Source organism: Colobus angolensis, unplaced genomic scaffold, assembly GCF_000951035.1.
Source record: "Colobus angolensis palliatus isolate OR3802 unplaced genomic scaffold, Cang.pa_1.0 Scaffold225, whole genome shotgun sequence".
In the NCBI taxonomy this organism is placed as follows: Eukaryota; Metazoa; Chordata; class Mammalia; order Primates; family Cercopithecidae; genus Colobus; species Colobus angolensis.
In genome coordinates this window covers 5,977,441-6,004,176 of record NW_012115433.1, presented here as the reverse complement: position 1 = coordinate 6,004,176, position 26,736 = coordinate 5,977,441, and the positions used below count along the sequence as shown (strand labels likewise).

General features: G+C 41.6%; 1 protein-coding gene across 4 annotated transcripts in view; it reads left to right on the top strand.

Moving 5' to 3' along the window:
- CD226 (CD226 molecule) overlaps positions 1-26,736 on the top strand; it is a 97,831-nt gene that overhangs the window by 8,576 nt on the left and 62,519 nt on the right. The window contains exons 1-3 of one of the 4 annotated variants that reach the window (XM_011944086.1): positions 1,089-1,147; positions 1,753-1,789; positions 4,297-4,381. The exons of 1 other annotated variant lie outside the window; for it this stretch is intronic. Coding sequence is in view for 2 of the 3 variants with exons in the window: in XM_011944084.1 (XP_011799474.1) it covers positions 1,102-1,147; positions 1,454-1,789 (382 nt within the window). In the remaining variant the exon portion in view is untranslated. Of the gene's footprint in view, positions 1-669; positions 1,148-1,453; positions 1,790-4,296; positions 4,382-26,736 lie in introns of those variants that run through there. 2 more of the 4 variants (XM_011944084.1, XM_011944083.1) reach the window with 2 other exon arrangements.

The following is a 26,736-nucleotide window of genomic DNA, read 5'->3' as shown; positions in this document are numbered from 1 at the left end:
TTCTCCTGCCTCAGCCTCCCAAGTAGCTGGGACTACAGGCGCCCGTCACCTCGCCCGGCTAGTTTTTTTTTTTTTTTTAGTAGAGATGGGGTTTCACCGGGTTAGCCAGGATGGTCTCGATCTCCTGACCTTGTGATCCACCCGTCTCGGCCTCCCAAAGTGCTGGGATTACAGGCTTGAGCCACCGCGCCTGGCCGCTGGGGGTATACTTTTTACACTGACTTGCTAATATGTTCCTAACAAGTTCTTAAGAATTAGAACTTGTATTTTATAAAAGAAAGAAGAGAGCAATGATGAACCTGAAAAATGAATCCTGTTTTGATATTGTACTATAATTATGTAAGATATGACCCCGGAAGAACCTGGGAGCAGGGACGTCTCTGTACTCTGTACTCTCTTTGTGACTTCTTGTGACTCTAATTATTTCAAAATCAAAAGTTAAATCTCGCATAATGGTAGATCTGCATGTGCTCTGGGCCACCATACTTTTGTATCTGATGGGCTTTTGATCTGTTTTTTGGTCCTCACCAACGCAGATGCCTGAGATCAGCAAGGAGGAAGAGGTGAAAGGAAGGCCACAGCATGGGCTGTCAGTACTGGGCATTGGCTCCCTCCACCCACTCCAGCCTCTGCCTCATCTTATGCTGTCACTGAGGACTTCCCTGTTCCATGCATGCACCACCTTTCACTTATTATTTATATTTCTACATCTTTATTTTAGTTTCTGCCTCCTCCCCATAGAATGTAAGTTCTAAAAATTTTTTTTGTATTATTGTATCCTCATGGCCTACAGCAGAGTTAGGCACAGAGAATGCATGCAGCACATGTTTGTTGAATGAATGACTCCTTGTAGAAAATGAAAGCTTGAAAATAAGCCCACTGGTTCCCCGAGAGAGAAGTAACTGAAATCTGCCCATCGTCATACGAGAGTAAACCTGTGTCTTTTAAGCTAAGGCCTTTTTCCTGTGTTCATACTTTAGAAAAAGAAGACACGACTGATAACATCTGAGAGGAAGGAAACTGCATTGTGCTGGGATCTGCATGTCACATTATAAAAAGCAATTTTTTTAAATAGACCAGCCTTTTAAACAGCTTCCGGAGATGGATTATCCTACTTTACTTTTGGCTCTTCTTCATGTATACAGAGGTAAAGATGATCTTTATATCTTCATTTAAAATTTTTGCTCCTGTTTTTGTTCTTACAGGGTGGCATATTCAGAATTTACAATGCTCTTTAGTTGGCTAGGATAATTTTTCACTTGTTCAGAAAAACTAAAAGTTACGTTTTCCAATTATCAGTAGGACACCTTTTTAGCTGAAGGCAGAAACTGTCATCCTTTACCATGATCTCAATGCACTATCTTGCTAGGGCTTCAGAAGTGTAAGATACTGATTTGATTTGGTGTTTCCATCATCAAGGCTAACAGAATTAATGTGATGTTGTATATTTCAGCTCTATGTGAAGAGGTGCTTTGGCATACATCAGTTCCCTTTGCTGAGAATATGTCTCTAGAATGTGTATATCCATCAGTGGGCATCTTAACACAGGTGGAGTGGTTCAAGATCGGGACCGAGAAGGATTCCATAGCCATTTTCAGCCCTACTCATGGCATGGTCATAAGGAAGCCCTATGCTGAGAGAGTTTACTTTTTGAATTCAACAATGGCTTCCAACAACATGACTCTTTTCTTTCGGAATGCCTCTCAAGATGATGTTGGCTACTATTCCTGCTCTCTTTACACTTACCCACAGGGAACTTGGCAGAAGGTGATACAGGTGGTACAGTCAGGTAAGGGCAAGTTTTTTTTTAATCCCTTTTTATCCACCTACAACATTTGTTTCTATAAAGCCCAAGTAGAAGCTATAGAATGCTTTCTCGTATTTCTGTGGCATTCTCCAATTCCGTTTCTAGATGCTTTGATGTTACGACTTTGAAGGAGCAATCGTGGGAGTCTGTTTCATTTCTCTGACTGTGCTGTTGTGTCCGAGTAGAAATGCCTTTCAAATGTGAATGTAGTAGGAGAAAGTGCAGGTTTTATGTTGTCTTATTGATAACCTAAGCCTTGATTAAACTGATGTTGGCAACACATGGGTTCAGGATCCTGATGCCTTCCTTTCAGGGCTTTATCACAGCGATGTAGCACCATTGCCTTCTGCTGGACACTCAGCACTCACTTCAACCCCTGGATGTTCAAGGTTCTTCCTGCAGTACCAAATCTAAGTTAGTTAGTTAGTTTGTTTCTTTCTTTCTCTCTCTCTCTCTCTTTTTCTCCTTCCTTCCTTCCTCCCCTCCTTCCTTCCCTCCTTCCTTCCTTCCTTCCTTCCATTTTTTCTTTTCTTTTTTTTGAGAAAGTCTCACTTTGTCACCCAGGCTGGAGTACCACAGCATGATCTTGGCTCACTGCAACCTCCAGCTTCTGGGCTCAAGTGATTCTCCTACCTCAGCCCCGCAAGTAACTGGGGCTACAGGTGTGCATTACCACGTGATATGGTTTGGCTGTGTCCCCACCCAAATCTCATCTTGAATTCTCATGTGTTGTGGGAAGGACCGGGTGGGAGGTAATTGAATCATGGGGGCAAGTCTTTCCCATGTGTTTTCATGATAGGGAATAAGTCTCACGAGATCTGATGGTTTAAAAAAGAGGAGTTCCCCTGCACAAGCTCGCTCTGTTTGCCTGCTGCCATCCATGTAAGACGAGACTTGCTCCTCCTTGTCTTCCACCTTGATTGTGAGGCTTCCCCAGCCACGTGGAGCTGTAAGTCCAATTAAACCTCTTTCTCTTGTAAATTGCCCAATCTTGGGAATATCTTCATCAGCAGCGTGAAAATGGACTAATACATCATGCCAGGCTAATTGTTGTATTTTTTTTTTTTTCTGTAGAGATGAGGTTTCAACATGTTGCCCAGGCTGGTCTTGGACTCCTGAGCTCAAGTGATCCAACTGCCTTGGCCTCCCAAAGTGCCAGGGTTACAGGCATGAGCCACCATGCTTGGCCCTGGCTCCGTCTTTCACCTCCTCCAGGTTTAGCTTGAGAGGACACGTTCTTCATAAATTTGAGCTGTGGTGTCAGAAAGAACCCAATGATCCCTTGGAGTGTTTTTTGCTTTATCTCCCAGAGACTGTGGTTTTGTCTTTCTAGTGATGACCACATGAACTGGTTGTAGTATATTGGAAACACTCAGGTTTATAGTCATCACTTTCCATCAACCTTGTGTTAGTTGCTCCATTCCTCTAAATCTCAGATTCCTAAACAGGAAATTGGGTTGGTAGTACCATTCTATTTGTTGAATGGCTGAGGGATGATATATTTAAAGAACTTGGCCCATGGTAGTCAGAGAATGATACATCTTATTATTATTTCCTATGCTTGTGATCCAAAAGGACTAATAATGAAATTTTCAGATATTAGTGACAATCTAAAGAAGGGAATATTTTTGGAGCTGTGTGTTTCTTGTGTTTCTTGTCTCTCAAATTATACCCCATGGCTGTACAGATAAGAACATTATATGACATCTGACATAATAGTGCTTTATTTTTAAGGGATCTATGTGCTAAAAGAACAATTACAGAATTATATGTGGAATATCAAATGGTCAGGAGGTAAGAAACATCTTCATGTATTTAGTTTTCCCTTTCTCTTTAGGTGTGGCTAGGGTGAAGACTAATTTTGTGTATATAGGTGAGGCTTATAGAGTGTCAATCTGCAATGTTTTTTTTTTTTTTTGAGACGGAGTCTCGCTCTGTCGCCCAGGCTGGAGTTCAGTGGCGTGATCTCGGCTCACTACAAGCTCCGCCTCCCGGGTTCCCGCCATTCTCCTGCCTCAGCCTCCCGAGTAGCTGGGACTACAGGCGCCCGCCACCTTGCCCAGCTAATTTTTTGTATTTTTAGTAGAGACGGGGTTTCACCATGTTAGCCAGGATGGTCTCGATCTCCTGACCTCGTGATCCGCCCGTCTCGGCCTCCCAAAGTGCTGGGATTACAGGCTTGAGCCACCGCGCCCGGCCTGCAATGTTTCTTTAGTTAAATGTTTATTAAAGACTCCATTTCACCATACAAGTCCTCATTTGCTGTTGTATGTAGACACCTGTTAAACCCTGCTTGGCAGTTTTTACTGTGTAGTAAATCAGCCAGGCAGGTGAAGTAGAAGATTGGCAAAGCTTTTAACATAGAGTGAGCCATTGGAAACAAGGCCTGAGCCACCAAAACTAGAACAGGATGCACTCCCCACTGCTGCCTTGTGTGGTGCAACTTTAAAGTTTGGGTTCCAAATTAGCTGTTTTGGTTTCTGTCACAGGACAACCAACTGAAAACAGCTCGACCTTTCAGGATAGAGGATGGGGCTAACCTGTAAAGAACTGAATGATGGTTGTTATGCAAAGGTAGGATTTTTAGCATCACATATGAATGGTCTTAGGAATATTTCCTGTTGTTTTCATCCAGATTTGTCATTACTGCTATTTTTTGAGGTTAGGAAAAGAGAACTCTCCCCTTCATGGGGCTTAAAAAAATACAATGTGGAGATTTGCAGTCAGTTATCAGTCAGAGGAAGGGGTACCAGCTGTCCATCTAGTTTGAATTCTTCATGATGGTATCCTTAGCCATGATCCATTGTGCTTGTTTTGATCATTTATATTTTAAAGAGCAGATTGATGCAATGGGCTAGTGAAGGCATTCTACCCAATTTTGAGAGTTTGAGAGCTTCACTTTTTTAAACTAAGAATGATAGTGAGTTTAAAAAATATTACTTGTATATCAAAATTAACCTTAGGTGTGCTTAAAATTTTCTTATGTACTTTAGTAACAACATACTGGGATTGCAAATACTGTACTTTTGTATACTGTAAAGGGGGAGTTGAAAATACATTAAATAGTAAAAAGAAATCATACTTGGAATCTAGAAATCCTAGTTTATATAATAGATTGTAAGAACTTCAGAAGGATGAAGGAGTTGGGCCCTATGCTCTGTAAATATGTTGATTTTTGCTATTTACTGATAGCTTATTATGTGTGGAATTTTACATAGTCTGGATCTTCATAGACTTCCTCCTTGAATCTCCTATGTGCACTTGAACATTTGTATTGCCTGATTTTACAGGTGATGACATTGAAGTGCAGTGAAGTCTAGTGGTCTTTCCAAGGCCCCAAGTTTCGCATATGTCCCAGCAGATAAAGTTGCAAATTGATGCAACTTTCAGCCTGGGGGACATGGGAACCCACCAGGGCCCTCAAAGAAGGAGACCTTGGCCATTGCACCTCCTATCAATGCTACCCCCCTCCAGCTTTCAGCCTAGAGTTTAAGAGCAAATGGGACATCTTATTCTGAATGAATGGTACTACTAATATGAAGTTATTTGAAAATATGTGTTCTTTCCAGAACAGGCATTTCTTTATTAACAATTGATTTAGAGACTCTAATGATAAGAATAAATGCATTTGTTTTTACCTAGTTTGTGAGAAAATATGCAGAGATGACTTGGGGGACAACATTTTCAAGGTAGCCCTTTCTGGCAGAGTTTGTGGGGTCATGGAGAAAATTACTGTCACCTACGTGTCTCTGGCTTTATTAGTCAGTTAAAGCAAATATAGTTGCATTTACAGAAATACCCCCCAAATGAGTGACCCACTCAGAATGTTCTGCCACCTAGTGTTTACCGGGTGCCTGCTCTGTAGGATGCAACTGAGTGTCAGTTCATTTAATCCTTATGAAGCACCATGGGGAGGTAATGTGTTCCTGTGATACAACACTGAGGTTTAGGGTGGTAAACTCACTTGTCCAAGGTTCTCAAGCTGCCAAATGACACCACCAGAGTGACCCCAGTTGATTTTTCTGAAGAGTCAGAGACCTTAACTCCAGCAGAATGAACCATGGAGGATCATGGTAGAGAAAAGTCATGCTGGACTTTGAAGAATTGGAAGGAATATTTTAATTAGAGAGGCTGGGGTCTGGGGAAGAGAGAAGACAGAGAGGGAAGGGTGTCCTGGGGGTACTGGTGGCTTAAAGAAGGGCACAGTGGAGGTGTAAAGTTCATGCAGGAGGCAGAGCCTGGCCCTCTCTGACTAAGGCACTGGGTGTGTATAAGATGTGGTTTACACCCTGGGCTCTGAGGCCATCTATACCCGTAGAGGTGGCCTGAGAGGCAGCCTTACAGGAAAGGAAGACACTGTGAGGGTGAGACTCTCTCCCTGCCTGCACCAGCAAAGAGGCTTAGCTTATGATACTTTACAGTTGCAGGAAAAGCTTTAGTACAGTAGATTCTGTGATTAAAAAAGGAGTTGCAGCTCACCAGGGCAGCAGAATGTCAGAAGTAAATCTGAAAAGTTATTGATGTGCCTAATGGAATTCTGACTTCCATCTGTAATCTGCATTACAGGGGACATATCTGAATAGTTTTTAGAGAGAGACACAACATAAAACCAGATTTTTCTTTCACCACCTGGAAGATTACACTAGCTGCAGCCTTGTAGGAGAGTAAGACTTGCAGGCAAGGTAAGCAAATAGGCATCTATAGATTGGAACCCTTACATACTGCTAGCAGGAGGGTTAATTGGTATATCTATTGTTTTAGTCAGGCTTCTCCAGAGAAAGAGAACCAATGTGTAATACATGGAGGTTTATTATAAGAAATTGGCTTACATGATGTATTAGTCTATTCTCACACTGCTAGGAAGAAATACTTAAGACTAGGTAATTTATAAGGGAAAGAGGTTTAATTGACTCACAGTTCAGTGTGGCTGGGGAGGCCTCAGGAAACTTACCATCATGGTGAAAAGGGAAGCAAGCATGGCCTTCTTCACATAGCAGCAGGAAGGAGAAGTGCAGATTGAGCTAGGGGGAAAGCCCCTTACAAAACCATGAGATTTCACCAGAACAGCATGAGGGTAACTGGCCCCATGATTCAACTACCTCCAACTGGGTTCCTCCCACAATACATGGGGATTATGGGAACTACAATTCAAGATGAGATTTGGATGGGGAAACAGCCAAACTATATCATTTTGCCCTGGCCCCTCCCAAATCTTACATCCTCACATTTCAAAATACAACCATACCCTTCCAACAGTCCCCTAAAGTCTTAACTCATTCCAGCATTAACTCAAAGTCCACAGTCCAAAGTCTCATCTGAGACAAGGCAAGTACCTTCCACCTATGAGCCTGTAAAATCAAAAGCAAGTTAGTTACTTCCTAGATACAAGGGGGGTACAGGCATTGGATAAATACACCCATTCCAAATGAGAGAAATTGGCCAAAACAAAGGGGCTACTAGCTCCATGCAAGTCTGAAATCCTGTAGGGCAGTCATTAAAACTTCAAGTTCCAAAATGATCTCCTTTGATTCCATGTCCCACATCCTGGGCATGCTGATGCAAGAGGTGGACACCCATGGTCTTGGGCAGCTCCACCCCTCTGGCTTTGCAGGGTACAGCCTCCCCTCTTGGCTGCTTTCACAGGCTGGTGTTGAGTGTCTGTGGCTTCTCCAGGTGCATGGCACAAGCTGTCTGTGGATCAGATTCAGATTGTGGGGTCTGAAGGATGGTGGCCCTCTTCTCACAGCTCTACTAGGCAGTGCCCCAGTGGGGATTCTGTGTGGGGGCTCCAACCCCACATTTCCCTGCTGCAGTGCCCTAGCAGAGGTCTTCCATGAGGGCTCTGCCCTTGCAGTAACTTCTGAATGGACATCCAGGTGTTTCCATACATCTTCTGAAATCTAGGCAGAGGGTCTCAAACCACAGTTCTTGACTTCTGTGCACCCGCAGGCCCAACACCACATGTAAGCTGTCAAGACTTGGAGCTTGCACTCTCTGGAGCAACAGCCTGAGCTGTATGCTGTCCCCTTTTAGCCATGGCTGGGATATATGGCACCATATGCAGTCCTGAGGCTGCAATGAGCAGGGGGGTCTTAGGCTTGGCCCAGGAAATCACTTTTCCCTTCTAGGCCTCTGGGCCTATGACGGAAGGGGCTGCCATGAAGTTCTCTGACATGCCTTGGAGACATTTTCCCAATTGTCTTGGTGATTTACATTTGGCTCCTCATTACTTATGCAAATTTCTGCAGCTGGCTGGAATTTCTTCCCAGAAAATGAGGTTTTCTTTTCTGTCGCATCGTCAGGCTGCAAATTTTCCAAATTTTTATGCTTCCTCTTGAACCCTTTGCCCCTTAGAAGTTTCTTCTGCCAGATACCCTAAATCATCTCTCTCAAGTTCAAAGTTCCACAGATCTCTGGGGCAGGGGCAAAATGCCACCAAACTCTTCGCATAGCAAGAGTAACCTTTACTCCACTTCCCAACGAGTTCCTTATCTCCATCTGAGACCACCTCAGTTTGGACTTCATTGTTTATATCACTATCAGCATTTTGGTCAATGTCATTCGACAAATTTCTAGGAAGTTTCCAAATTTCCCACATTTTCCTGTCTTCTTCTGAGCCGTCAATACTGTTCCAACATCTACCTGTTACCCAGTTCCAAAGTTGCTTTCACATTTGTGGGTATCTTTAGAGCAACCCTCCACTCTCTGCTGTACTAATTTACTGTATTATTCAATTTTCATGCCACTAATAAAGACATACCTGAGGCTGGGTAATTTATAAAGGAAAGGGGTTTAATTGATTCACATTTCAGCATGATTGGGGACGCCTCAGGAAACTTACAATCATGGTGGAAGGAGAAGCAAATATGTCCTTCACATGGCAGCAGGGAGAAGAAGAATGAGCACCCAGAGAAGGGGGAAGCCCCTTATAAAACCGTCAGATCTCATGATAACTAACTTACTATCATGAGAACGGGATGGGGGAAACCACCCCGATGATTCCATTATCTCCACATGGTCTCTCCCACTACACGTGAGGGTTATGGGAACTACAACTCAAGATGAGATTTGGGTGGGCACACAATCAAATTATATCATATGATTATGGAGACTGATAAACCCAAATTTGCAGCGTGGGCTTGCAGGCTGCAGACCCAGGAGAGCTGATGGTACAGATGAAACCCACGTCATCTGCTGCAGAATCCCTCTTGCTTGGGGAGGCTGGTCTTTTTTTTGAATGAGGCCCACCTACATTATGGAGAGCAAACCGCTTACTCAAAATTCACCAATTTAAATGTTAATCTCATCCCAGAGCACCCTTCAAATGACACATAAAATTAACCATCATACCTGTTTTAGAAAATGATATGGCATTAACTAGTTAAAAAGCCCGAATCCTGTGATCCAATAATTCTACTCTGTTTGGTATCTCTCTTTTTTTTCTTTTCTTTTCTTTTCTTTTCTTTTCTTTTCTTTTCTTTTCTTTCTCTCTTCTCTTCTCTTCTCTTCTCTTCTCTTCTCTTCTCTTCTCTTCTCTTCTCTTCTCTTCTCTTCTCTTCTCTTCTCTTCTCTTTTCTTGACAGAGTCTCACTCTGTTGCCCAGGCTGGAGTGCAGTGGCACGATCTCGGCTCATTGCAACCTCCGCCTGCTACGTTCAAGTGATTCTTCTGCCTCAGCCTCCTGAGTAACTGGGATTACAGGTCCACATCACCACACCCAGCTAATTTTTGTAGAGACGGGGGTTTTGCCATGTTGGCCAGGCTGATCTCAAACTCTTGACCTCAGGTGATCCACCCCACCTTGGCCTCCCAAAGTGCTGGGATTATGGGCGTGGGCCACCTCGCCTGGCCAAATCTACTGATTTCTAATGGTGAAAAGAGATGCAATTGCAATTTTTGAGCAGTTCAAAGGTCTAAGGTAAGGATGAAATCTTCGTTCTGATATGGCCTAGGGGTCAGGTAGAGGTAAGTTTCAGCAATGATTTCAAATTTTTATGATCCAAGGACTAAAAGATGATGATTTTTAGTGAAAAAGATGTGAAATGAAGAGACCAACTTGGCTAGGAAGAGTGGGAATAAGTCTGTTTCAGATGTGTTAAATTGTAAAGTAGCCTTTGACTAGCTGACAATTGATATTATGGAGCAACAAACCAGGATTGAAAATACCCAATTTGAAGTCATCTGAATGATCATCCAGCACATGTGAACAAGAGGGTTAACTAAGAAAGTACCAATGGATGGGGGCAGAAGTCTAAGGTCATAGTTTGTGGCTTGGAGGATGGTCACATTGTAGTGTGTTAAAGAAGGTATTCATGGTAAAGAATGTAGAGGGCATAGAGAAAAGATGGGGAGAGTCAGGAGAGGGAGAGGAAAGCGAACAGGTGAATTATTGCTGTGAGAGCAGAAGACACATGGAACTCACATTTATAGTAGAGGGTTAGATTTTCTTGCTCCACACGTGTAGGTACTTTGTGTTGGCTGTATTGTACGTTTTGCTGAGTCTATGATCTCCCATATTCCAGTCCGTTTATCTCAAACTGGGCACAGAGATATTCCTCCCTGTTTCCCTTTAAGAGTCTCATTCTCTCCCAGGTTGGATGAGGCTCCTTATATGCCATCCATGCTCTCTCTCAGAAGGCTCTCATCTCTACACCCTTCAGGGCCAGGGGTTCTCTGTCCATATTCCCAGCAGCTGACATAGCAGCCAAAGTTTTCATTCATTCTTGTGTGTATCTGTTGGTTAGTGGCACTAAAGAGATTCCTTTAATATTAAGGGCCCCAGAATTGATGACAGTTCTGAGGAATCCTATGATGAAAGGGATTCTAAAGATCATGCTGGCCTATATATGAGTTGAGGCCAGCATGGCCAGCATTTTTCTAATGCTGGGGTATAATCTCAGCCTTTAAATTTGATTTAAAGCTGGGGAGAGGGAAGTCTCAAATCTGGCTTTTATAAATGGGTGTGCTGATTTGCAGGAGCTGAACCCACTTACCCATTAATTCACTTATCAAGTCTTTCCTGAGAATCTACAATGTGCAATGTAATGTTCGGTGGTTTGGAAGATAGAAAGACATGGATCTTAGCTCTAAATAGGATGCAGAATATTGGGGGAGAGAAAAGTATATCACAAATGATTATTTGAGGCAAAAAAATAAGTCCTATCATAGTCTAGAGTATAGAATTTTATTTTACCTTGGAAATTCAGGGCAGAGTGGAAAAGTGGAATTTGAACTTAACCTTGAAGGAGGTAAGTCAGAAAATTTGGAGGTTGAGATTAGTGGGCACTATTCCAGGAGAATTGCTTTAGAAAATTATCTAGAAAATAGATAGCTCTGGCTCCAGTGTAACCGACTTTGGAAGATAATTTTCATTGTTCAAAAAAGACTCCAACAACAAAACAACAAAAACCTCTAAAATTGAACCAACACATAGAATTGATCAACAAATTAATGCAATTTATTCTGGTTTACAATTCATGGCTTGGTTGACATGTTGACTTGCTGCTTCAAAAGGCAAGGGAAGCCAGATGCATTATACAATTGTATTTTACAGTCTATATTAAGGTATTTGCACACTTTCATTTTGGCCTATCCCAAATTCAGAAGGAAAGAAGAAAACATATGAAAATGACACCATACTTATTGATGACAAGTGAAAGTGATGGAGGAGGAGACTTGGTATGAAAGGCTATTGCCTGTCAAAGGAAATTCCAAACAAGGTTAAGAAGGCTACAGAGAAAGTCTTTCTGATTCTCCTGTTATAAGGGTCACCAATTCCTTTTAGCTTGTTTAGTCCTTGTGTAGACTTTTTTTCAGTTTTGTCTATCATATGTATCTCTATCACTTTTAATTTTCTTAAGATGGAGAAATAAGAAAAAAAGTCATTTCAAGTCAACTGATTAGAGAATGAAGCCATAAGCTCTCTTTTTAGGCCCATTCTGGCGAGCTTAGAAATAAGTAATAAAGGTTTTAAATGTCCGTGTGTGTATATGCATGTACACACCCAAGACTAAAAAGTGTTACATTTTAGCAGTTTTTGATTTAAAGAAAAAATATTAAATGGTATCTATAAGGAATCCACAAGGGATGAAACAAACATTTTAAAGGCCTAGAAATCTCACTCCATAATGAAATAAAATAGTATATAAAGAAGGCAGCTGATAAAAAGCATTCTAAGAGTCACGGAAAGCAAGGTTATGGTCACTGCACTTGTCACGGGTGAAGCAAATGGGAAACTGAAAGTGGATAGTTACCACACGGAAAGCAAGGTAATGGTCACTGCACTTGTCACGGGTGAAGCAAATGGGAAACTGAAAGTGGATAGTTACCAGAACGTGTGCCAAGGTTGTTTTTATCGACATGCTTTCCCTGTGCCAAGCCCAGGAAGGAGCAGGCGCAAGAATGCACGTCTGTGGGAATCAACCCTCAGGCTTTCGGGTAAAGCTCTGTAATCAAAAATCAAAAAACGAGAAAGTTTAAAAACTCTCTAGAGCAAGATAATACTAAATTTATAAACACAAGTGAATTCAATAATCGAATGGCCAATACAGTGGAATTCACATACAGGCACGGGCACATGCTTGGGTTTTTGGAGAGTAATATTGTCTGTCTGTCTCGATGCCTGGGATTCTGTCTACTTCCTTCACCTCCTTTATGCCCCGTGAGACACCCCAGTCTTTGACACGTCTAAGTTGTAGTAAAATCCAGAGGAAACTTTTACTTTGCGCTTGTTGTCAAATGCACTCAAGAAAGCCACAGCAGGGAGTGGAACTGGCTGCCATCTTTGCGTGTAGCCATTTTGCTTACTTATACTACCGATGTAAACATGAAACTGTACCCTTCTTATCGTAGACATTTATATTTTCGAGATGGTTGTGGAGTAGGGGTATGCTTGGCTGAATTGATAGAGAATGGGCTACAGCTGAAGCTTTGGATGGTGATTCTCCTGTTACCTCCGAACATTCTGTGAGTATAGCTGGAAACCACAGAGTTCTTGGTTTTTCCTCCTTCAACTCTCAGTGATTAAGACAACTCACACCTTTACCACAGCAACTCTTTACCCAGCACTGAAAGCGGCTGCCAACCACAACATGAGGAATATATTTCCTCTTCAGAATGGGTATTGGTGGTGTGTGGGTGCCAGAGCAGCGTGGGGACTGTGGTCTCATACATGAGTAAGAGCTGGTATCCTGTAGTCTTCAGTGCCTGTCAAATAACTGTGGAACATGTGCAGCCCACACAAGTTCAGACTCCTCCTCGGACCATCTCTGCTTCTGTGATCTTTTAAAAAATTCCTCACTTCAAAGGTTGAGAGCTGCAGGTAGTGGGCATTGTTCTCCAGCACGTGCTCTGGGAAACTTCCTTATAGGATTAGCGAGTAGGTGTGAGTGACCTTCAAAAAGGCCTTATAGGAATTTACCCATTGACAGATCACATTATTAACTGAAAGTAAGACTATAAATTGCATTTTATAAAATAAAAAATGTGAGATTTGAGATATTCAAAAGCAAACAAAAAGAAAATAAGTAACTGAAGAAAGTCTGAAAGCTCTTGGCTTGTAAAGCTCTCAGTTTTTCCTGATGCTTGGAGCTCCTCTGTGACTTTCTCTTTGAGTTAATGCTGTCCTCTGATGGTTTAGGTAGCATCGATAAAAAGATCTGGTTTCTAAGTTATGGTTTTTGTTTTTGTTTGGTTTTATAGGGAGAGGAGGTTGCAGGCAGAATGGCTTTTTCTTTCCTTGGAGAAAATGGTAGGAGACTATTTCTGAAGACATTTAAGATTTTGAAACTGTTAAGAATTTCAAGACCATCAAGTCAATCCTTCAGGGATCAGTGTGAAATTATTCCCTCAGGCAACATCTCTTCTACTTACTCCTGAGCAGTTTTAATTAAATAACTCAGTTGATGGGGCTTCTGGCACTTCCCTTGAGAGATTATTCACAATCCAATAACTCTCAATGTGAGAAAATTTTTCCTGACTTCAGCTATTTAACCAACTTACACTTTAAAAAAAGTCTTCTCTGTAATCTGCCTTGAGAGAAAGAGCTATGTTTCATAGAATACTGATAGAAGAAGACTTCCAAGGATGGAGGTATAATACACGATATTCTTACTAGTGTCGTAAATAGCTATGTGCATCATATCTGCACACGGTGGTGACTGTGGCAAAACAGAATGAAATCTGGGCATTAATTCTGGGAGCATTTAGGTGCAGCATTTAATGAGCAGAATCCTAAGAAACTTAGCATTCTCATTTTAGCAGATAGGCTCTTAAGAACACATTTGTTCCAATTCTTGGCCAGCTACATAAAACTCTATATGCTACCAACACTGGTATTTCCAGAATTGCTTCATGAAGGGGCGTGTGTGTGTGTGTGTGTGTCTGTCCTCTGTGTGGAGAGGATCATTTCCTTCATGATATATAAAGAACCCAAGACTATAGCAAATTTTAGGTAATTTACCTAATTCATTTCACTAATAGAATACATTTATTTCTCTTTGCAAACTGGAAGCTGTAGTTAAATGTATACCATTTTCATCTGAGAAACAGCCAAATAATTCAATTGTTGTATTGGTAATGTTAGTGTATGTCCCCAAAAGAGACCCTTTGTAAAGTCCCATTAACTCCTGACATCAGATTTCTCAAAATATCTCATTATTTTTTAAGAAACATAGTTGCTCATTTAAGTGAAATAAAGAATACTTAACATGGGGCTTGTACCTTCTTCCTTTCATTCTCTTTAAATCCTACAAATGTTTCCGGAAAGAACGAACATTTAATAAGATGAAAAGGCCGGGCACGGTGGCTCAAGCCTGTAATCCCAGCACTTTGGGAGGCCGAGACGGGCGGATCACAAGGTCAGGAGATGGAGACCATCCTGGCTAACACAGTGAAACCCCGTCTCTACTAAAAAATGCAAAAAAACTAGCCGGGCGAGTTGGCGGGCGCCTGTGGTCCCAGCTACTTGGGAGGCTGAGGTAGGAGAATGGCGTAAACCCGGGAGGCGGAGCTTGCAGTCAGCTGAGATCTGGCCACTGCACTCCAGCCTGGGCAACAGAGGCTGTTGTTTCATGTTTTGTCAAAAAACAAAAGATGAAAATATTTTATTTTCAACTATTCACATTGTGTGTCTTTGTGCTGACACAGTGTTTGAATTTTCATTCTTAATGTGGTCCGATCATTCTGTTTTCAGTGAAAATAGCAGAATTGAACCAAAGGGAAAATGGCTAAACCTTGTTGCTGAAATGACACAGAGGTATTTGAATCCTCTTTATTGGATGAAGGATGATAACAATAATGAAAAAATCTGCGTAAATCTCATCTAAATCTGTTGAGTAGATATTATTGTTTGCTGTGAGGAAAAGAAAGAATGTATGCCTATACGTCATGTAAACATGTGGGCCATGTAAATGTGTGGGCCAAGTGACCGTAATACAGGGTGGAATTTGGAAAGTAGCTTAAAGCAAGGTTTGGGGAGTTGGGAGGTGACAGAGGTTACTTCTGGTTTGGGGAAACCATGGCCTGGAAATCTAGGTGTACTTTGGATGAGTGGAGACAAAGGCTGGCAGGAAGAGGGAGGAAGTTCAAACAGGAAAGTGCATCACAAGAAACATCGCATACCAGGGAGATGCTCTTTGTGTTTGAGGCACATGAAAAACGAATTTGGCCAGAGGCTCAGGGGGAGGCCGGAGGGTGGAAGGTCCAGAGTTTGGACTTCATTTGGTTGTTAGTAAAGTTTTCAAATAGTGAAAGTCTCATGTTGGCCATGATTTGGAGCCATGACCCTACCAACGGCATGGAGGATGATGTAGAGGTAGGAAGGCAGAAAGACAGGAGGCACAAAAGCAGGCAAGAAAACGGGAGGCCTGAGGCCCTGCAGTGAGGGAGGACACCGCCCCCACAGTGCAGCCCACCAGAGCAGTCTTCCCAAATTACACACCAAGAAAGCTCCCGTGCTGCAAGTTTCTCCTTCCCATTTCCTCCCCTCTTTAATTCTATAAATGTTTATTGAATGTCTGTCATATGCTGGGCCTGTGTGAGGTTGGAGGCACATAGGAGAAATGTCCCAGTCCCTCACCTCAAGCTCAAGGCTCTGTGCGACTTGATGCTTGCATTGTTTGGATGCAGAGGATGGGAACTGGTGGAGCTAGAAGTGGGTAGTGACAGTGTATGTGTGTGCATGTGGGAAGGAGGGTTGTGGAGTGAGGGAAGGGGTTGTTCAAAGAGCTTCAGAGATCAGAAGACACTAGAGCTTACTGATGAGGGAAGATGAGAATGGATTGAAGGGTGGTCTTGCTGTTAGCCGGATGGCATTCCTGCTGGAGTGAAATCATGCTAATGGTGCAAAAGCAAAATGAGGCTGGTGTGCTTGGGAATTGCGGGACGGATCATAAAGCCTGAGTAAAGCCTAATTTAAGTGGGTACTGGTGCCAGGTGGTGAACTTGGAGGAGTGGAGAGTGGTGATAAAGAAATTTGATGTGTGATCAGCAGGAGCTCCAGATTTTTGCTTAGAAGAGGGGGCATTCAGAACCCTTGATTTGGAACTGCATTTTCACAGCAAACCCACATGCTGACTTAGATGCATTTTCTTTGCAGTGGGATGGGAGTAGGAGCTTCACTTCCCTCCAGTTACATTGTTGTGTCACAAATGCAAACTATTCTAAGATATTTGGACTTTAGGTTTCAGGCAAGGGATTTCGATTAGTCTGCAGTTTAGAAAGAGCACACAGACAGGGTTTAGAAGAGAGACTGGAAGCAAGAGAGAATAGATGAAAGACACGTCAGAAGAATTTTGTCCCCCGGTTTATTTGCTGAAGTCGTAACTCGTAATATCTCAGAAGGTGACTGTATTTGGAGATGGGGTTTTTAAAGAGGTAATTACGTTAAAATGAGGTCATTAGGGTGGGATCTAATCCAATACAACTGGTTTCCAAATAAGAAGAGGAGATTAGGACACAGGGTCATCTGGAAACCAAGGAGAGGGGCCTCAAAAGGAATAAACCCTGCTGGCACCTGAATTTTGGGTTTCTAGCCTCCAGAATTGTGATAAAATAAGTTTCTGTTGTTTCAGCCATCCAGTCTGTGGTACTTTTTTATGGCAGCCCTAGCAAACGAATGCAGAGGTGATGAGAATAAGTCAGACAAGAGATGAAAAAGAATTAAACTAAGGCAGCTTTAGCGGGGATAAAGCAGATGGGGCATATTCAGGATGAATTTTCTGCCGAGTGCATTCTTCATTATTCTGATTTCTTCCCCTCTTGAAGATTCAGGACCTAAATTTTAAAAAACTGCTACAACTGCCAGAGCTTTGGCTCAGAAATTGCTGGAACACTGCTCCCCACCCACTTGCTTTGTCAAAGTTTCACTCCTGGTTCTGTCTGTCTCTCTACCTTAATTTGTGTTTTGCAGTGCACACACCTCCATCTTTCCTGGAATTGGTACACTTAGTTCTTTTGTCATCTATGTCTGACGCTGTAATATTAAAGTAGTTCTGTCTCTACTGTCTTTTTTTTTCTCTTTTTTACTCAGTTTCTTTTTCTTCCTGTCATTGCTTTATTTTCTTATGTTCGTGGTTATTTTTCACTGTGTGCTGCCCATAGTCCTTGATAAAGCCTTCTGGGGATTCTCTGAAGTCTAAAATGAAGGAGCCTTCGTTCTCAGAGGAGTCAAAAGGATTACTTTCAGCCTGAGCTCTACAGAGCACCCATGCTATGGGAATTTAGGCTATAAATCCACATGAGGACTGATTTGTACTTAGAACTACTCAAGGATTTTCTTTCTTTCCGTTATTCACCTGGCGGTGCAGGTGAGGGCATGCTTATTTCCAGGTCATTGTTACCATGAAGGAATATCCCTCAGAGGTCTCGACAAGAGGAAGGTCTTCTTTTTACTTCTCACTTCAGGTAGGTCCTGGGTTTTGACACCTATTTCCTTTGTGTTGTATGAGGTTCAAAAATCAGAATTCACGTTTGCTTAGATTGGTCAGGAGTGCTCAGGGCAGAAGTGGCTTCCATGTCCCTATGTCTCCAGTTTTTCGCTTCTACCTGGATTTTTCCGGTGGTCCCTGTGTTGTCAGAGATTTGATGCTTTAAGATTTTTTTTTAAAATGAATCCTGCATATTTAGTTGTTTTTAATAGGAATTTTGGTGATAATCATGGAGCCTGATATTTCATGGGAAATAGAAATATCCCTATTTCTAAAACATACATTTGCTCCTTTCACAAATCTGTCCTGCTCCCAGTCTTTCTCATTTGAGTCAATATTCCCGCATCTTAAAAACATAGAAGTCATCTTTTATGCTTTGTTTTGCCTCATTTTTCACATCTAAGTGTCTAGACTCGCAAAATATATACCTCATATCCATTTAGCTCAAACTAGATTGCAACAGCCTTCATTCAAAGCACTCATCTTTTACCTCTTTGTATTTTTAAAAAGTATTTGTCATCTAGATGCTTTTACCTGAAAGTCTGATCTGAATAATGTAGCCCATCATCTTCCCAGAAGTGATGTATCCAATACCCCAGCTTTCGGACTCTTTGTCTTCTCAGAAACAATGTATCCAATACCCCGGCTTTTGGGATCTTCTCTAGTCCCGGTAGGATTTTGTTTCTAGTTGCCTATGCTCATGGTGCAGAGGAGAGATGCCCGACCTCCTTCGTTCTCAATCACCTCTGGAGATGGCATGCGGCCTGTGGAATTTCTGTATTTGTGGGAATGAGCTCAGACAATAGGCTAGAGAAAGAGAGAAATTGAGAAATGACAGATTTCATAATATAGTCAGTGTTGGGTGTGAAATAGAAAAAGGATTCAAGAGTGGCACCAGGTTTTACTTGGGATCCTGAAGAGATGGTGTCATTGACTGCATTAAGGAGAATGAGATGAGAAGCTTCAGAGTGGGGTTGAATGGTTTACGTTTAGACGCCCAAGTGAAGCTCTCTAGTAAGCAGGAGGATTTTTAAATCAGAACCCAAGAGAGAACTTGGGTTGGAGATGCAAATGTGGTAAAGTCACGGGTGTGTACGAGTGTGCACAGAGAGCTTTGGCTAGTCTTCCTTCACATTCGTAACCACCATCCATTGAATGTTTATTATGTGGCAACCCTGGGCAGGGCTCTAAAGCCTTTACATTGATTATTTCATTTAATCCTCACACTGTCCCTATGAGGGAGATAGTAATATTAATACATAATTTAAAAGGCGAAATTAAAAAAGTGAAGATAGACTATGGAGCGTGTAGGGATAAAAAGGACCTAGCACGTGAGAATGACTTGATAAAATGATGTTACAAGTACATGAAGAAATCAAGATGGAAGGGATGTTGCTAGATCCAGAGTGTCGTCACGATCCACAGCAGAGTTTGTGAACAAGTGGCCTGTGACACCCATTTCATTTGACCAACACATTTTTGGAAGATCAGAAACACTCATATACACATCTGGATGGACTGTTAATACTGCCATAAGTGTTCTGCTTGGCAGCATTTTCTAGGCTGGGTAGCAGCAACTTTTTTGTAAATAATATATTCCTGAGTCACCCACAATCCCCTCTCTTCCCTATTGTAATACCTTTGGCTCCGGTCATTTCCAGGATCTTCCTGGACCCTCTGGGAATTTGTCTTTGCAGCCCTCACCTATGTGGTTATTCTTGATTCTTAAAAGTGCTGTTCAAGGTCTTCTAAGGCTTGGTCCCTGCATACCTTCCAAAGTCACCTTTGGGTGCCTTTTTTTTCAACCAAACAAGTGCAAATTCCCTAGGCATCCTCTGCATTTCTGAACTGTAGATGTTTTTGCTTCTGCCTTTTCTTTCCCTTAAATACTCTTTCACTCTGTATACTACAGACCGAATATCCCATATCAAAACATCTGAAATCCGAAATGCCCAAAATCCGAAACTCCTTCAATGCTAACATGATGCTGAAAGGAAATGCTCATTGGAGCATTTTAGATTTCAGATTTTTGGATTTGGGATGTTCAGCTGCTATGATGTAAACATTCCAAAATCTAAAATAATCCCAAATCTGAAACACTTACGGTCCCAAGTATTTTGGATAAGGGATACTCAACCTGTACTCATCCTTCAGCTACGGAAACATTGTCCCACCCCTAAAATGGGAATCCATGTTTCCTGCATTCCTCCGGGTGTTGTTTGTGGCCACCTTTTTATAGAAGGTGTTTTCTTTTCCTTGCATTCCATCTAGTGATTACCATTCCCATCTCCCTCACTGCCTCCTCTCCTGAATGAGGGCAGGCCACATCCCATTTCCCTCTTTGTGAGCCCAATAATGTTGGCGACAGAGCTTTGCCCTTAGGAGACATGCTCAATAAAACAGCAAAAGAGTTGGGGTGAAGCGGGGGGGAGTGATAGAAAATCACCAGCACCAATGGCTGATCTGTACGTAGGAAAGGTATCAATTCCATATGTAATTAAGTAGAATAGAACAGCTGCCTGTGAGTACTTTCCAGGAAGTGAAAAGTATTCCCCTGGGTGGTAACAAAGGTTTATAGCTCATCATATATGAAACATGGTTTGAAGTGTATTTGGATGTGAATTTCTCTTTCTAGATGGTTTGAAACTTATCTACCGCTTTTCTGCATATTTCATAACTTAAGGAGATTCTTCAGTAATTCACCCACTAGTTTGTCATTTTACCGCTCAGAATGGTTTAGTGTCATTTGCAAGTTTTTGATAGGGATATTTATTAGCACATTATTTGTAAACATACTATGTGAACTTAGTACACTCATGTTCATAACAGCGTTATTCACAACAGCTAAAAAGAAGCAGCAACCCAAATGTCTAGGGAGGAATAAATGGACAAACAAAATGCAGAATTATCTACAGTGTATATCTATTATGTATAGATGTATGTAAAATGTACGTAACATGCAGAATATGTACAGTGGAATATTCTTCATTCTTAAAAGTGGAGCATATTTCAACACATGCTACAACATGGATGAACCCTGAGGACATTATTCCAAATGAACAAAGCCAGTCACAAGACAACAAACACTTTATGATTCCACTTATATGAGGTACACAGAGTAGTCAAATTCATTGATTCAGAAAGTGGAATGGTAGTTGTTGGGGGTGGGGGATGGGAGAACAGGGAGCTGTTTAATGGGTAGTGTTTCGATTCTGCAAGATAAACGAGTTCTGAAAATTGGGTTTACAACAATATGAATATACTTAACACTACTGAACTGTACATTTTAAAAGGGCTAAGATGGTAAACGTGTGTGTGTGTGTGTGTGTGTGTGTGTAGTGTCTTAGTCTGTTCAGGCTGCTATAACAAAATACCTTAGATGAGAAATTTATAAATAATTGAGTTGTATTTCTCAACGTTCTAGAGGTTAAGAAGTCCAAGACCAAGGCGTGAGCAAATTTATTGTCTAGTGAGGGGTGGCTCTTTGCTTCCAAGATGGCGCCTTCTTGCTGCATCCTCATATGGTGGAAGGGGCAAGCCAGCTCCTTTCAACATCTTTCCAAACGGCACTAATTACATTTATGAAAGCAGAGTTCTCAAGACTAAATGATGTCCCCAAAAGCACCATCTCTTGATACCACCACAATGGGGATTAGGTTTCAATATGAATTTGAGAAACACATTCAGATCATAGCAGTGAGCTTAGTTCCAGGATTATTTCATGGGAAATTTCACTGTTAACAATTCTTTATTTAGAGAAATCCCTGCTATCTATTGTTTTGGTTTTAATCTTCATTACATGGAAACAAAAAAGGATTTGCTGACACAGAGCTTTGAGTTTTGTCCTTCTCCTAACTCGTCTGGTGACATCTGAAAAGTCTCTTCATTTTTCTGAGCTTCAGTTTACTCATGTATAGAAAGTATTTATGTAGAATATGTACCTTAGGGGAAGCATAAGAGCTAATGAGATAATATACAAAGATCCTGTATAGTACTTGGCACATGGAAGTTGCTCAGCACATGGTGGTTCCATTGAATTCCCTTTCCATATTCCCTGAAGAATTAGATATCTTGTTGAGTCTGAAACTTCAACTCATTTCAGCTAACACATATTTAGCTGTTACCACTTGCCAGGCATTCCATCAGGAGCTAGAAATATTAGGATGAGTGAGATATTATAGCTCCTGCCCTCCTCCCTATCATATGTAAGTAGACATTACATGATGATATGAAAAAATGCTCTTATGGGGATAATGCCATAAAGGGGACTCTCAGAGTCCTTAAGATACTGTTGTCATTCCTCATTGTTCAACTTGGATGGAAAGCACGTCTGACAACTAAAGAAGTAGGAGTTAGCCAAAGAAAGGGCAGGGTGTCCTCTGCAGTAGGAACAGCAAGTACAAAGGTCCAGAGAATAAAGACAAAGCAGGAGATATAAGAAGCTGGAAAAGCAGCCCATCATCCTGAAACATAATGTATGAGGTGGGAACAGGAGAGATACAAGCAGAGAGGTAGGCAAGGACCTGATACTAAGTGGTTCTTTTTTGTTGTTGTTGCTGTTGTTTTTTTGAGGTGGAGTCTCACTCTGTTGCCCAGTCTGGAGTGCAGTGGCATGATCTTGGCTCACTGCAACTGCCACCTCCCGGGTTCCAGTGATTCTCCTTCCTCAGCCTCCCAAGTAGCTGGGACTGCAGTTGTATGCCCCTACACCTAACCACTTTTTGTATTTTTGGTAGAGACAGTGTATCATCATGTTGGCCAGGCTGGTCTTGAACTCCTGACTTCAGGTAGTCTGCCCGCCTTGGCCTCCCAAAGTTCTGGGATTATAGGCGTGATCCACTGTGCCCCGCCTGCTAAGTGATTCTGTGTGCTGTGGTGAGAAATGCATACTTGCCACAAGGGGACTGAGAGTTTATTGAAGGGTTTTAATGTCTTGAGACAGAAATCAGATTGATCGTATGGTGGACAGTCATTCATATTGGAGCAAGACTGGCATGAAGGAGGCTGGGCAGGGGTCTATTTTAGTAATATAGTAGGGATGGACCAGGATAGGGCAATTTGGATAGAGAGTGTAGGGCCCATGTTTGAGAGATGTTTAAAAGGTAGAACTGACGGGATCCAGCAACTGATTGGATGAGTGAGAAAGGGAAGAGGTGTTAAGAAGGATACCCAGTTTCTGAACAGTGGGGAGAGTAAAAAGGAACTGGTTTGGAGAGGGGAATATGGTTTTGGAATATCTGTGAATAGAAAGTGGAAAAAAAATGTGAAAATCTAAATGAGTTTTTTTAGATTTTAGATCATTTAGTGAAAATCTAAATGAGTTTTTTCTTGTGTTTCTCCTTTGACTTGTGATTTATCTACTCAGGAAATTCTAGGAGATGAATTTGCATTCTTTTTCTTTGCAGGGATCATTCTGCATTTCTGATTCTAGTTTGTATTTGGTTATGCACCAAGTACTTGTCCCAGCACATTCTCCCAGTTTTCTAGATGTAGCAGTGAGACTCTTTGGCTTTAATTTCATGACCTACCTAGAGTTCCCCTTTTGGATGGCACCCATTGAAAACACACTCATTCTGAAGCGTGGTGGCCATTTGCATGTATCAGAAGTGCATTTTGTCCAACAGGTTGTCTTGTAGTACCTGCAAAGCAAGCTGAGTGGAGAATTTTATATCTGGTGAGAACATTTTGTTCAGTTCATGAGTTAGGTCAAAGGTTTATCATTTATTTAAAGTAATATATGTTGCCTATGTGTTCTAATGGAAAATTCAGGAATTCTCTACTAACTTTTTCCATAAAGATGAAACTGAGTAATCCCTTTAGTGTCCTTGTTACTCTCTCTTTATTCACTGAAAAACTTTTGCTGTGTATGTTGTTTTCAAATGCCATGCAATTTCTTTCCCTTTCTTTCTCTTTTTGATGTGCTGAAAAACTTTTCAACATTTACTTTGGAGTCTTATGTGAGATAGTTTTCAAATACTCTTCCAGCCTCACTACTTATTTGTACCTCTGGGCTTTGCAATTCTCCCCGTTGAATGGTGTTTTTTGTTTTTTTTTTTTTTTTGGCAATACCTTCATCCTGCTGTTGCCCTTTGACTTTGTCAGTTTAGCCATAAGGGGTTTTATTTAAAGCACTTGGCTCTTTAGATCTGCTGGCATATATATTCTCTGGACTCTCAAAAACACTTTTCTTTTTTTTAGTAAGTATAGGGGTTTCTCTGGGATTTTTACCTTTTCAACTATACTTTTTTTTTAAACCAGAATATTTGCATTTTATTGTAGTTTTCATTTGTAATTGTGCAAAAATTTCCAATGATCTTTTGACTTTGCCTTTCTAGTCAGAATTGCCTTTTGTCATTTGATCATGACTGAAGCTTCAAAGTACATATTGTACGTATCTATTTCATTCCACAATGCGATATAAATTTCCATATGTTTTTATTTCTATAAATTCAGGAACCAGTTATGTGCAATACAAATGTAGTGGGTCTATAGCTTTTTCAGAGGTGGAATTCAAGATATGATGCAGATAATGGAAGTAGTCCATCAGTCCTTCCTAACTGAATTTTTCTGTCTGTCTCATTTTGCATAATACTTTCTTCTGTGATGTTGGCTTAATGGTCTATAGTATAATTCAAGAAGCTCATTTCTCCCTTGTAAAGTTTTGAGGTTTCTGTTGGCAGGTGCTATTTAGATATGAGTTTTGTGGAAGCCATCCTCGATACATGATGCTGCATCTGTTTTTATTTTGAAGTCTGAAGGCACAATACTCCATTGCTTTTTATTGATTAATCTTTTTCCATCCTAAATCAGATGTGTCACTTCTATCGAGGTTGTCACTTTCTTGCAAGTTTCCCATTAATCCTCTTAACTTTTTTAGGCCTCCAGGATTTCTGGAGATAACGTTATGAATTTCCACTGGTCAGTTCTCAGATAAAGAAGGTGATAGAGGCTTCACTAGAGAACAACAAATGTTTTTTAAAAGGCCAGGGCTGATGGGGTAGGGCAGGGATAAAAAGAGAACATTTTCGAAGTTGGTGTTGAGGAGGGGGCAGGATTCTGATCAGTGAGAACTTCAGCCCCACATCGATCCCACTCCTGGCCCCCAATCTTGTCTTCCTGTAACATGACACTTGCCCTCCAACATTGTGATGCCATGTTTTGCTATTTTGTTATCAGATTTCCTTCCTTCCCTCCCTCCCTCCCTCCTTCCTTCCTTCCTTCCTTCCTTCCCTCCCTCTCTCTGTCTCTCTCTCTCTCCTTCTCTCTCTTTCCTTCCTTCCTTCCTTCCTTCCTTCCTTCCTTCCTTCCTTCCTTCCTTCCTTCTTTCTTTCTTTCCTTTCTTTCCTTTCTTGACTCTTTTGAGACAGAGTCTCACTGTTGCCCAGGCTGGAGTATAGTGGTGCAATCTCGACTCACTGCAACCTCTGCCTCTTGGGTTCAAGTCATTCTCCTGCCTCAGCCTCTTGAGTAGCTGGGATTACAGGTGCCCGCCACCATGCCTGGCGAATTTTTATATTTTTAGTAGAGATGGGGTTTCACCATGTTGGCCAGGCTGGTCTTGAACTCCTGACCTCAGGTGATCTGCCTGCCTTGGCCTCCCAAAGTGCTGGGATTACAAGGCATGAGCTACCAGGCCTGGCCAGTTATGAGATTTTCTTTTCAAAACTGCTCCCATGCCAGTGTTTATCAGCCCTCACCACTTGAAAGCTGGATGAGGGTGGAATTGGGTTGACTGCGAAAGGCTCCATTTCCAGGGGTTCGTTTTCGGCACTGTGCATCCTCACAATGGCCGGTCTATTTTTTGACTAGATAAGATTTTTGGAGAGATGAGTCCTCATTTCTCAAGTTCAGCATTTCCAGATCAGGCCTTGGGCTCTTCAACTTAATTGTTCCATTTACAGAAGTCTGTTTTTAGTGTAACACATTATACAAAGCTGGGCACAGTGGCTCACGCCTGTAATCACAGAATTTTGGGAAGCTGAGGCAGGAGGATTGCTTGAGCCTGGGAGTTTGAAACCAGCCTGAGTAACATAGTGAGAGTCTGTGTCTATTGAAAATAAACAATTCTCCAGTTGTGGTGGTGTGCACCTGTGGTCCCAGCTACTTGGGAGGCTGAGGCAGGAGGGCTGCCTGTGCCCAGGTGGTTGAAGCTGCAGTGAGCTATGATCGCACCACTGGACTCCAGGCTGGGTGTCAGAGCGAGACCCTATCTCAAAAAATAAACAAAAATTATAGACATTCAACAAATACTCAAGGCCTTACTTCTTGACAATGAAATCATTTGCCATTCCTTGTATTAGGCCTATATTAATATTTTTAAATAACATTTATGCTTTTTAGATACAACAAATAAAAACATTTGCAATACATTTGCCACATTTCTGATGCTGTTAGAAAAAACCTCCTGCATGTTTCTTTTTCCAGTCTTTTGTACACCTTAGTGCTCCATTTAGTACATGTAACTAGTCCTTTATCATGGGGATTTCTTATGCTTGATGTGACCGGTAATAACGAGGTCCCTAAAACAGTGAAGATTCTTGGTACTTCCTCAAGTGGAGTTTTCCAGAGACAAAAATGGGAGCTGGTTTTTAATTTCTACCAAAAGAAACAAACAAAAATTCAAATTAAAAAAAATACCTAAAACTCCCAAACAAAGCCCAAACTAAATCAAAACAAGAAAACCCAGAGGCAAGAAGTCAGTAGAGTAATAAGACTAAGAATAAAGAATATCATGAGGCAAATTATGCCAAAGAGCATTGGATAAAACTTGGAGTGTGTAGATTTGCATCTTTCCTTTTGACTTACAGTTACTTAAATTGACTAACAAGGAGACAAGTGATTTAAGGTAATATTCAAAAGATAAGGCCAATCTGAGAAGGGCCTCATGAGTCTTCCCACAAGGCAAGTGTGATGTTCTGCCTTGTGGCTCGGCCTGGAGGAGGACAGTCACCTTAGTAAAGAGATTGGGTAGGGAGGTTAAAAGATGTGGTGTCCTCTTATATG